This window comes from Garra rufa, chromosome 24 (assembly GCF_049309525.1).
Source record: "Garra rufa chromosome 24, GarRuf1.0, whole genome shotgun sequence".
Classification (NCBI taxonomy): Eukaryota; Metazoa; Chordata; class Actinopteri; order Cypriniformes; family Cyprinidae; genus Garra; species Garra rufa.
The window spans coordinates 31,610,100-31,623,765 of record NC_133384.1 but is presented as its reverse complement, the minus strand read 5'-3'; the positions used below and the strand labels follow the sequence as shown (position 1 = coordinate 31,623,765).

The following is a 13,666-nucleotide window of genomic DNA, read 5'->3' as shown; positions in this document are numbered from 1 at the left end:
CTTGGCTCATTCATAACTTTCTTCTCTGTAAAATAAATCTCACAATGCATATTACATATATGTACATATTATATTTATTATATATACACTGTAAAAGCTAGAGATTTCTTTTTAAAATATATACATGTACATGATCAGCATTGATACATACAGGCCATTTAGTTAGAGACAATATTAGTAATTCTCCATTCAAATACTGGTCTGTTAACTGCTTCATCCTACTAAAACCATCTGTACTAAATAGCAAACATGCATACGAGATGGTAAAGTGTCTTTTTTAAGTTACTTATGACACTAGACTCTCTCTAGTGTTCATGTGATCTTCTTATGGTTTTCATTTTTCTCAATGCAATACCATTTCCTCCTGGTTAAACCATTGCGCCAGCTGTTACTGTAGTCCTTCAAGCCGTGGCTTGTTTCATCAAAGCGTTCTCTCCAAACACTTGCTTAAAGTAGGCCACATGCTCCTCACAGTGCTCTCCTGAAACAGGAAGATGATGTCAGAGGAAGTCCACTCATGTGCTGATGTTTCTACTCCAATCAGAATGAAGTCAAATCACTTACCTTGGTTGAAACCAGGATTACCACGCAATCTCATATTCCTCTGCTCGAAGAAGCGGAAGATGGTGTAGAACAACATAGTGTCATTTGTTTGCCGTGCTGCGTCCAGAAACTTCCTAGCGGAGACGTTATCATGGGCGCCAACACTTCGAATGAAACGCAGAGCGCCTAAAACCTGCTGCTTGGACAGAAGAACCTCCACGATCTCATCATTAGCGGTGGAGAGCCTCTGAAAAACACACATAAAACCATGCATGGATTTCTCTAGATCAGTAGTTACAGGCAAAATAAAGTTGAAGATGCATGTGAGTTTAAAGTGGTTTTCGTACCTTGAGCATGTCTAGAGAGAGCTGGTGAGCTGGTGGATATGTGCTCTCCAAAGACAGCAGCAAACAGGCCTGAAAACATCATTAAGGAGAAGTTCTTGTTGAAGGAAAGCTTTAGAGATTTTTCCAGACATGAGGAATGTACATGTTGAAGAAATTGAGTTAGACTAAACTGTAAAGCTCACCAGTGGTTTGGAGTCGCTCAAAACATGATACTGAAGAAACTGGTGCAGCATGTAGAAGAGGTTGTGCTGGACCAGAGTTTTGATGACTAGCTCATACAAATAGTGCTGGAAAGGGAAAAAAAGATGAGAAGAGTAAATGTACAGTATACTACAGTCGTGGCCAAAAGTTTTGAGAATGACACAAATATTAGTTTTCACAAAGTTTGCTGCTCAACTGCTTTTAGATCTTTGTTTCAGTTGTTTCTGTGATGTACTGAAATACAATTACAAGCACTTCATACGTTTCAAAGGCTTTTATCGACAATTACATGACATTTATGCAAAGAGTCAGTATTTGCAGTGTTGGCCCTTCTTTTTCAGGACCTCTGCAATTCGACTGGGCATGCTCTCAATCAACTTCTGGGCCAAATCCTGACTGATAGCAACCCATTCTTTCATAATCACTTCTTGGAGTTTGTCAGAATTAGTGGGTTTTTGTTTGTCCACCCGCCTCTTGAGGATTGACCACAAGTTCTCAATGGGATTAAGATCTGGGGAGTTTCCAGGCCATGGACCCTAAATGTCAATGTTTTGGTCCCCGAGCCACTTAGTTATCACTTTTGCCTTATGGCACGGTGCTCCATCGTGCTGGAAAATGCATTGTTCTTCACCAAACTGTTGTTGGATTGTTGGAAGAAGTTGCTGTTGGAGGGTGTTTTGGTACCATTCTTTATTCATGGCTGTGTTTTTGGGCAAAATTGTGAGTGAGCCCACTCCCTTGGATGAAAAGCAACCCCACACATGAATGGTCTCAGGATGCTTTACTGTTGGCATGACACAGGACTGATGGTAGCGCTCACCTTTTCTTCTCCGGACAAGCCTTTTTCCAGATGCCTCAAACAATTGGAAAGAGGCTTCATCGGAGTATATGACTTTGCCCCAGTCCTAAGCAGTCTATTTGTCATACTTTTTGCAGAAGATCAATCTGTCCCTGATGTTTTTCTTGGAGAGAAGTGGCTTCTTTGCTGCCCTTCTTGACACCAGGCCATCTTCCAAAAGTCTTGGCCTCACTGTGTGTGCAGATGTGCTCACACCTGCCTGCTGCCATTCCTGAGCAAGCTCTGCACTGGTGGCACTCCGACCCCTCTTTAGGAGACGATCCTGGCGCTTGCTGGACTTTCTTGGACGCCCTGAAGCCTTCTTAACAATGCAGTGGAAAGTTTTTTTTCGGGATTAAGTTAATTTTCATGGCAAAGAAGGACTATGCAATTCATCTGATTACTCTTCATAACATTCTGGAGTATATGCAAATTGCTATTATAAAAACTTAAGCAGCAACTTTTCCAATTTCCAATATTTATGTAATTCTCAAAACTTTTGGCCACGACTGTACATACAACACAACTATGACAACTACGCAGTTTGACTTTATTATGATTCTTTACTAAATAATGCAAATGTAATATTTTTAAAAAGCTTTATATATGTATATAAAAAGTTTATATGTGAATTCTAAGCCTTATTATACCATATTAGTTATAAACTTAACATTACTTGTTAAAATACAATTGCTTACATGTAACACATTAAGGCTGGAACTGTTTTTGTTTTTTGTTTGTCATATTTTTGTTTAATATTTTGTATTGGCTTTAATTTTACAATTTCAATTTGATTATTAGTTTTAGTAATTTTCTTATGCGCTTTTCTCATTTTCAGTATTTTTTTCCCCTAAAACATTTATTTTATTTATATTTTTTAGTTTTAATATGTTAGGTATTCAGCTTCTATTTAATTTCAGTTAGTTGGCAAGTTTTTCTCTAATATTTATTTTTATCAGCTTCATTTCAATTAACGAAAATTATATTATTTGTTGTTGTTAACAATAACAACACTGAGCAGTGATTCCCAATTTTTCTTAGCGGAACACTTTTGTAAATGTAAAATGTAAAATATCTACTTGTTTTACTTGTAGATACTTACATATTTACTTAAATATTATAATAATTTAACAACACTTTATCATGTTCTCGGTTCTCTGATGTTGGTTAATGGTCACGTAAGATACAAGCAAACAAATAAAATGTTATTTTTAGAAAATATTTTTAGTACATTTTCTATTTTTTATTTTAAACAGGGTCTCTGCAGGATTTGTAAGCTTAAATTTAAGACATTTTAAGACCTTTTTCAGGACCTGCACAAATAAAAGTATAAATTATGATACTAATTTAAACTATTATTATCAATCAATAATTATATTTATTAAATAGCATAAATATTTTTGACTGTCTGAAATTTAGATTTTTATAATGCATGGTCTTATCAATCCACCGGTTCACATTTACAACTGTGAGTTTGCTGCGTAAAAATATGGGTTGATTTTCGCACAAGTCTGAACCAAAAATCATATTTATTCAATGAAATCACAGCCTTTTGAAGTTTAATCATCACATTAAGCCATATCCAATTCTTGTCCCCAATTTAAGACCTCTTGAAATCATAATTAAGATTTTTATGGCCTTAAATTTGATACAACTAAATTTAAGACTTTTTAAGGACCCCTAGCCTTTATTCAAGTAATTTTATTGTTTTTAGTGGCTTAAAATTATATATTTTTAGGTGCCAAGTTCCCTGAACACATCCAGGGTTTGTAAATGAACCTAGATTACTGTTTGTAGATCTGACTAGATGTTCATATGTGACTCTGTGTCTTAAGTAGCACGGGTATATCTGTAGCCAATATTACATTGTATGGGTTAAAAAAACAATTTTTCTTTTATGCCAAAAATCATTAAGATATCAATTTAAGATCATGTTCAATAAAGATATTTTGTCAATTTCCTACCATAAATACATCAAAACTTATTTTTTGATTAGTAATATGCATTGGAAAGCTTATTTATTCAGCTTTCAGACGATGCATAAATCTCAGTTTCCAAAAATGGACCCTTACGACTGGTTTTGTAGTCCAGGGTCACATTTTATTAAATGTTTATCCCACTTTTTTCCCTCCACTATCCTACAAATAAAGTCTGAAAAGCTCATAAACAAAGTTTACTGCCTTGAGCTACTGTACGTTCTGTGATAACCGCACCGAAACCCAGGTTGTTCCAAGGAGGCTGAACCTGCGGTTGGTGTTAAGTCACTCAAAATGTGAAGTGTCTCCTAAATGTCAGGTAACAAATGAACTACACCGCTGTTTGTAATATTCCTACATATTTTGTTCAAAGGCATAGGTTAAGGTACGCCCTCAATATAAAAGTTGTTGAAGGGAGAAGTGCAATGCTGGAGGCCACAGCAAAGATTATCATCAGTTACTGAAGACGCTCAAAGCAAAATGTGTCTAAGCAACTGAAATGCCTAGCAAAACATCCAACAAGCCCCAACACCTGGGTCAGGAGAAGGTGAACCTGGGATATAATTTACTTACATCAGAGCTTACTTGTGGAATGAATTGTTTAGACATACCAACCTGTGAAACTACTACCTATGATTATTGTTTTGCAGTGTTTACATGTTAAAGACCCTTTCAAAAGATTTTCAGCTTGTACTTTGACTTTGAATGTAGGTAAGACATCCTAAAGGCTCAAATGGACCAAGAATGTTCACCCAAAAAGAAAATGTACTGACAATTTACTTACTCTCAGGTCATTCAAGATGTAGCTGAGTTTGTTACTTCATCAGAACAGATTTGGAGAAATGTAGCATTACAACACTTGCACACTAATAGATCCTCTGCAGTGAATGCGTGTCGTCAGAATGAGAGTCAGAACAGCTGATAAAAACATTACAATAATCTACAAGTAATCCACATGACTTCAGTCTTGAAAAGCGAAAATCTGTTCGTTTGTTAAAAACAAATCCCATGATTAAGACGTTTTTAAACTTCAAACCATTGCTTCCAACTAAAATTCTCATCCTATATCCATAATGTTGCTCTCTCCAGGGAAAAAAGCATCTCATCTGAATTTAGACAAAGAGAGAAATATGTACAGATCAAACAGCGTTTACAAGTGAAAACAGTTGTTCTACTTGTTTCTTAAAAACACACAGTTTTCGATTCACAAGACATTAACTGATGGACTAGAGTTGTGTGGATAACTTGTGGATTATTGTGGTGTTTTTATCAGCTGTTTGGACTCTCATTCTGATGGCACCCATTCACTGCAGAGGATCCATTTGTGAGCAAGTGCTGCAATGTAACATTTCTCCAAATCTGTTCTGATGAAGAAACAAACTCATCTACTCATCTCATCTATCTTTGATAGTGTGAGGATAAATACATTTTCCAGAAATATTCATTTTTGTTTGAACTATTCCTTTAAAGACCTCACTGTGTTTATTTCATACCTGAACGGGGATCTGAAACTGGTTAAGAGAGCGAATGTACTCCATGAGAACTGCAATGATGAACTTGTGCTTCACTCCCTGTTCAAACAAGACAATTTATAGCATTAAAACACAAAATAATCCATGCATTACAATCCTTCAGACAGAGATATTTGAGACCTACAGGACTGAGAAAAAAAATGCAGTTAAAGCAACTGCATCCTTAAAATACCATGCTTGTTTACCTTCTTCTCAGTGAAGTCAGACAGCACGTGTGTGTACATGTCTGACTGGTCTATCACAGCTTGTGTTCGGACGGGCCTTTTGTAAGCAGTGCTGGAGCGACTGGGCCCTGATTCCATAGCCTGAAGGGAGAAAAACAGGCCAGTTGTACAAAAATATAGTTAAAAACTATTTCTAAAAATACCACATGAATATATGTGACCCTGGACCACAAAACCAGTCATAAGGTTAAATTTTACAAAACTGAGCTGTATATATCATATGAAAGCTCAATAAATAAGCTTTTCTATTGATATTTGGCTGAGATACATCTATTTGAAAATCTGGAATCTGAGGGTGCAAAAAAATCAAAATGCTGAGAAAATCCCCTTTAAAATTCTTCAAATTAAGTTCTTAACAATGCATATTACTAATCAAAAATTACATTTTGCTATATTTATAGTAGGAATTTTACAAAAAAAATCTTCATGGAACATTATCTTTACTTAATTTCCTAATGATTTTTGGCATAAAAGAAAAATCAATAATTTTGACCCATACTATGTATTTTTGGCTATTGCTACAAACATACCCCAGCGACTTAAGACTGGTTTTGTGGTCCAGGGTCACATAGATACACTGGTGGTCAAAATTATTATTAGAACACTAGTATTTTCACCAGATAAAAATGGTTTTAGTTGAGTTATTTCTATCTTTTGCTGTAGGGTGTCAGTAGGAAATATCAGTTTACATTTCCAAATGTTTATTTTGCCATTAATTGTAATAATCCAGTGAGATTTTTGTCTGACAAGAGCCAGTGATCCACACAGAGATCTGATCTTATCATCCAGTCTGGAATGACATGAAGAAACAGAACAAACGGAGACAAAATCCGGAAGAACTGTGGCAACATCTCCAAGATGCTTCAAGACACCTACCTGCAAAGCTACAGCACTGTTAAAAGTTTTAGGCACTTGTGTACAAATGCTGTAAAATGAGGATGCTGTCAAAAATAATGTCATAAATTGATTTTATGTATCAATTAACTTCTATAAACAACATTTGGTGTGACCATCCTTTGCATTTAAAGCAGCTTTAACGCAATAGTTTCTCAGGTAGCTTTGCAGGTAGGTCTCTTGAAGCATCTTGGAGATGTTGCCAGTTCTTCTGGAATTAGTCTGTCTCAGTTTGTTCTGTTTCTTCAAGTCATCCCATACAGACTGGATGATGATGATGATGATGATGATGAGATAAGATCTCTGTGTGGAGCACTGGCTTTTGTCAGACTCCTTGTGCAACCAGAAATCTCACTGGATTATTACAATTAATGGCAAAATGAATGTTTGGAAATGTAAACTGATATTTCCTACTGACACACTACAGCAAAAGATAGAAATAACTGACATAAAACCATTTTTAGCTGGTGAAAATACTAGTGTTCTAATAATTTTGGCCACCACTCTATATGGGGGAAAAACAATTATATTATATTATATTATATTATGTTATATGAATCAGTGTAATAAAACTGTGCTAACCGCAGTATATGCTTGTTCCGCATCCAGGTACTCTTTGTACACTTGGTTGAGTTTATCAAACACAGTGGCCACCACAGACAGATTCCCTTTATCTCCTCCTGTAAGCACTAAAGAACAAGACATTTTTATTACACACTACCCCAGTATCTAATTTTCTGTTATATATTATTCAGTATTTTATTTTTCATTCTTTTTTCATTATAGAGCTGTCTGTGGCTTACTTTGTGAGCATACAGACAGGATGACCATTTTGCAGTCTCGTCTCCGCAACAGGAAGTCCATGAGTTTGCCTTTATCCTGCAGGAGATTCAGTGTGGGCTGGAGCTTCACCTGGAGGTACCACAGATATCCTGACAAACAGAGAACATATAATCACTCTCCGTCACGCCATACATTTAATTTTATTTGTTGAATATTTGCATTGTTAGATAAAGTACCTTCACTGGCACTGATAATGATGTCTGGTTGGAAAACACTCCAGGAAGATGAGTCTTGAATGTTAAGGAAAAGTTTGAGAAGGGCAAATACATATGGTTTATTTTAAATATGAGCATATGGTACATTTTACAGTTTATGTGTAAGGATACAAAGTTCACAGGGCACCGGGATCTGACTTGGAGCAGCCGCAGGTCCTGTAAGGGTTTGAAAAGAAAGATTACGTTCCTTTACGTACAGAATAAGCCAAACAGGTACATAAACCTTTGAATATTGGTATAGTTTATCATTAAGTGTGGTGTCACTTTCTAAATGAGGGAATCACCTGTGTGAGGGATCTTGTAGGGGTTGATGGATAGAGCAGGAAGCACAGGCTGATGCACATTTAATGCACCATCCAATTCCCTCAGTTTTATATCATAAATGAGTGAAGTCTGAAATACAAAAAGACAAACATTTAAGGCTGAAAGCAGATCAGACCTTCATTTGATCTTTTCAGGTTTGTTAATAAGGTTATATGGGTATCACATTGTATGGAAGCCCGTTTCCGCCACTAAATAAATAAAAAAAGGTTATGCAATTTTTTTAATCTCATAATTCAGATTTTTTTTCTCAGAATTGTGTGATATAAACTCGCAACTGCGAGTTATAAAGTCAGAATTAAGAGATATAAACTTAAAATTCTGACTTTTCTCAGATTTTTAGATATAAACTCATAAGAGAAATACATTCAAAACTACAAGTCAACTAAGCTATAAAGTTAAATTTTGTGGGGAAAAAGAGATATGTTCTCAGAATTGCGAGTTTATATTTCAAAATTTATAATAATTTAAAGAAGGTCAGAATTAACTGAAGAATAAACTTCTATTTGACAGAAAAAGTCAGAATTTCAAGATAAAAACGTGCAATTCTGACTTTTTACTTGCAAATTCAATATTATATCTCACAATTCTGACTTTCTGCGATTTTGAGTTATTAGGTTTAATTTTAAGGGGGAAAAAAGACAAATGATCTCAGAATTGCTAGTTTATATCGCAAAATTGATGAAATCACAATTCCGACTTTTTACTTTTACTTGCAAATGCAATAATATCTTACAATTCTAACTTTTTCTCAGAATTGTGACATATAAACTCACGATTTTGAGTTATTAGGACAAATTTTAAAGGGGAAAAAAGATAGATATGTTCTCAAAATTGCTAATTTATATCTCACAATTTACTTTTTTCTCAGAATTGTGAGTTTATAACTCGCAATTGTGAGTTTATATCACGCAATTCTGAGAAAAAAGTCAGAATTGTGAGATAAAGTCACAATTACCTTTTTTTATTCAGTGGCGGAAACACTGGACGTATATTTTAGAGTTTTTTTATTTATGTGTATTGGTAGATATTTGATATTTACTTGTGCATGCCTAATGCACTTGAATTATTTAAAAATTATATTTATTCAGACAAAATAAAGATTGATATTAACCTGAATTTTAATCTCAGTGCATCCCTAATATCTCAAATAAAATAATAAGATAAAATAATGTGAATGCCAGAGGACTAGCAAAGCACGTAGTTAGTGAATAGTTCATTATGTATGTCATAACTCTACAAATGCATCCATATCATGTAATTAACAGCTTGAACACTTGTCAAACTCACCTGTGTGCTCTGATGGTGCACCACAACTAGATTATCCACCACGTTCAGGGCAAACTTCCCTGTGGTGTTTAGTTTGAGCACATGGGTCTTCCTACATGTGCCTTCTCTACAAAGAAAGAAGAAACAGGTAAAATAGATTTAAACATTGTACTCACAGAATGATTTTTTTTTTAATGGGACAGTAACTTATCTAATGTACCTGGGCAGATGATAGAGGACCACCTCTGCTCCAGGACTGTTAGTGGTTCTGGAGTGATGCTTCAGATACATCACATAGAGCTGATCATAACTACAGTTGAGAGAAAGAGTGTGACTGCTAGGCTTCACAGTTGCTTTTTCACATAACTGTAATATATTTCATACACTACTAAATGCTCAGATTTAGATGTCTAGTGTTGGTTTGAGTGCTCCTAAATGTCTCTTACATTGTAGCCACAGCAATGTCACGTTCAGAGAGACTGAGTTTGGCTGGTTTGGGCACCGCTGGCAGTTCAATCTCAAACTTGGACATCTTTGACATGGTCGCAGTCTAGAGAAAACAATGTCAGGATTAGAGAGTATGTTTTGATTTAACAATCTACCATCGGAGCTACTGTTGCCCTCTTGTGGATAAAGTCTGTCAGCAGGAAATCTTGCATGCTTTTCATAAAAGGAACACTCCACTTTTTTTGGAAATAGGCTCATTCTCCAACTCCCCCAAGTTAATAATTTGAGTTTTGCCGTTTTGAAATCCATTCAGCCGTTCTCCTGTTCTGGCGATATCACTTTTAGCATAGCTTAGCATAGATCATTGAATCCTATTAGACCAATAGCATCACGTTCAAAAATGACCAACGAGTTTCGATATTTGTCCTATTTAAAACTTGACTCTTCTGTGGTTATATTGTGTACTAATACCGGCAGAAAATGTAAAGCTGCGATTTTCTAGGCCGATAAGATTAGGAACTACACTCCATTCCGGCGTAATAGTCAAGGAAGTTTGCAGCCGTAATATGGATGCAGCAGGTGCAGAAATATCACGCAGCGGCTGAAATGAGTTCCCAGCTAGGTTAGCATTTGCGATGATAAACTCAACTTATTAACTCAGGGGGAGTTGGAGAATAAGCCTATTTCCAAAAAAAGTGGAGTGTTCCTTTAACATTAAACAATAAGACATTAAACTCACCTTGAAAGCAAACGGCTGTAGCACATTACCCTGTACAGTGGTGGAAAGGAGAAGAACGGCTGTCTCTGGGCAATACATGTACCAGTTCACATTGATGCTCTGGCTCTTTAAGAGCTTCAGGGATCGTTTATCAGGCAGCACCTGAACAGAGGAAAAACAAGGATTCTGTTTAGCTTTGGTAGAAAAAACGACTTGTTTTGTCACAAAAAATACAATCACCAATTACTGAATTGATGGTGTCACCTCACCTGATAAAATTCTATTCCCTGGTCAGTTACAAATACAATCTCATTCCAGTTGGTCCAGCAAAACCCCAGAATATTGGCATTCTTTGTCTGCAAAAAAGAAAAAAAGAAAAATGAAGTTTCATAAGTTTGGGGTCAGTAAGAATTTTCATTATTTTTGAAAGAAGTCTTTTATGTTTTAAGGCCTAATTTATTTGATCAGTAAAAGCAGAAATATTGTGACATTTTTAGAATCTGAAATGTTTACTATTTTAATGCATTTTAAAATTGTATTTATTCCTATGATGCAAAGCTGAATTTTCAGCACCATCAAGAAAAAATTATTAGGTTGAAAAGTTGCTTAACAGTTTTTTGATAGATATATTCATTTGAAATATAGAATTATAGAAACCTTTTGTAACATTATGAATTTTTTACTGTCACATTTGATCAATTTATCACATTTTTATTCTTAATCAATAAATTCTTACAGACCCCAAACTTTTGAATGATAGTTTATAAATGCATACATGTGTACATAAATTAATTATTTAATTGATTATAGTCAGTCTCTGTTTGTTTAGGGATGTACCTTGCACTCATGGGAAAATTCCAAGTGTGGATAGTCAGGAATAAAGTTTATGAAATCCTAAAAACCAGAGAAAGAATTTCACTTAAAGGGAACCTGTGCACAACAAACACATTTATTGGGACAGCAACCATAAATAATACTTACAACTGATTTTGTAGTGCGCTGCACAGCTAAGATTTTGTTCCCCAATGAGAATTTAATACACTTCACCTCTCCTTTGTCATCCATTCTGTCAAACAAAACACAGTTTATGGATGTTTACACTGTTGTTGTTGTTAACAAAAATAAAAAAAAAATAAAAATTTAAAAAGCATTTTAAGTAATTTAAATAAAGCTGACATAAAATAAAATAAAAATACAAATATTAGATGAAAACCTTAAACTTAAAAAAAAATGTAGCCATTTGAAATAAAACATTTTTATTTCAATAATTTAATTTAAATACAAGTTAAACGTAAGTAATAAAATGACTAAAACTAAAATTGAAATAAAAATAAATTTAACCTAAATATAAATACTTTTAAAATAATAATAAAATGAGATTGAAATTACTTTAAAAATGTGTTGACAACTACTTTACAGTATATAAATAATACTAAACTAACACGATCTTTACATGATACATACAGGATACAGACGCATAAAGAAAGTCTATGGGACTTACCTGAAAGCCACTGAGCTCTTGTCATCTGGTCCTTTAACCACAACACCTGTGGCCCCACCAGATCGTACAGCAAACACCTGAAATCATACAAACCCCAACTATTATATTCAAAAAGCATAGCCACAGTACTTTTTGATATATGAACAGATCACCACATTTTATCCCAAACAAAAACCTGGTAACTAAAATACATGATAGAAAGTTATTGCACATAATACAGTCATACAGTTAACATGCACCTAAATACATTAATGTATTCATAGACAGTGTTGGGGAAAGTTACTTTTAAAAGTAATTCATTACAATATAGAGTTACTCCCTAAAAAAGTAACTAATTACGTTACTTAGTTACTTTTATGGGAAGTAATGCGTTACGTTACTTTTGTGTTACTTTTTAAATCTGAGCAGGGTTTGCTTGTTTGCTTTTAATATAAAAAGTTCTATTTTTGGCAAATGTAAAAGCCTTTTCACACCAAAAGCCTCAGGCTTAGAGAAAAATAAATTCACGTCTGTGCAGTAGACCACAGAAGAAAAAATGTCAACTCTTCAGCAATAAAAAAACAAAACAAATGTTAGATATAGTCATAGTCATTTTTGCTTATTTGCATGGATGAATTGGATCATCGAAGGTCGGCAGCAAAGACATCGGTTAACAAAATGGGATTAAATACATACAGTATATTTGTATTATTTAACATTTAATTATAACAGGTTTGCGTTGAATTTCATAGTTTTTATTCATTTTGAGGAAAACTGTATCTGTTTTTTTAGTGAGTGAGATTATTTTTTGCACGTTCACATTTATTCTAGAAGTAAATTTCTCTCAACATGAGGACAGGAGAGCTTTTAATCAATAAATGGGGGAAAAGTAAAGTTTCTTGTCAATTAAAAAGTAGAATTTGAACACCTCACCTATTACTTTAGCCATTTGTAAATAAGTTTATGGAAGCATTCATCTACATCTACATTATGACTGTCACCCATAGAGACATAGAGTATTGCAAATGCACCGATGCTGTCCAAAAATGTTGTCAAGGAAGACAGCTCATTAGACTTTGAGACACAGCCATTACATCTCATATAATATTTTTATAACGTTAACGTTACTTCAAATTATTAAACGTCCTCACCTGTTTATTCGCCTCGTCGAAAAACACATTGTTGACGCTGGATGCGTTCTCAAACAGCACGGGGTTTTCACTGAGCTCTAGATAATATTCTTCACTCATGTCGTTTTATAAAGAGTCCTTCACTCCACAGCTTTGTGTTTTTACTTTAGCTTGTGTCTCTACTTCCGCGTCCGTCAAAACTAAAGCAGTCATGTGATGCTCTACCGGTCATGTGACGTCACCTCAGGTTTTGTGGAAGCGCTGCACTAGAATAATATACATGGAAATTCAATTGCTTTTTAACACTTCTGAAGTAATAGTTACAAGATCCTATAATAGGTTAATGGCTTTTTAATGTTTTTTTTTTTTAAACTCACCAAGGATCTGTATGTTCATGGGAATTACATTTCAGACATTCCCTCAGCAATAAAAAAAATTGAGACGAATAATAAAGATATTGAGACGAATTTCCAACAAAAAAGATAAGAATTAGCATAGGGTCTAGCTACAGATCTTCTACTACATCTCAACGCTTTCATACGCGAGATGAACTACTTATTTGGTGTAACATATTCAAATAACAAACAGAAATTCCGCATATAATATTTTTTATTAACAAACAGCATACGACCAAAATGTTCACATGCAGCGCCAAATAGCAACTTGTCAAATTCATTGGCTCTCAATT

General features: G+C 34.6%; 1 protein-coding gene across 1 annotated transcript; it reads right to left on the bottom strand.

The window, feature by feature from the left end:
* Nucleotides 1-51: 51 nt before the first annotated feature.
* On the bottom strand, nt 52-13,161 carry rmc1 (regulator of MON1-CCZ1). Its single transcript, XM_073831076.1, has 20 exons — nt 13,000-13,161; nt 11,870-11,946; nt 11,350-11,434; nt 11,206-11,262; nt 10,638-10,724; nt 10,390-10,530; nt 9,650-9,753; nt 9,424-9,513; nt 9,225-9,330; nt 7,898-8,006; nt 7,725-7,769; nt 7,575-7,628; nt 7,359-7,487; nt 7,138-7,244; nt 5,623-5,742; nt 5,399-5,476; nt 1,073-1,177; nt 891-959; nt 565-790; nt 52-481 (listed from the first exon to the last, which is right to left on the bottom strand). Exons 1-20 carry the CDS (start codon nt 13,096-13,098, stop codon nt 402-404), a joined length of 1,968 nt encoding a protein of 655 aa, XP_073687177.1. The 5' UTR covers nt 13,099-13,161; the 3' UTR covers nt 52-401.
* Nucleotides 13,162-13,666: the final 505 nt, after the last annotated feature.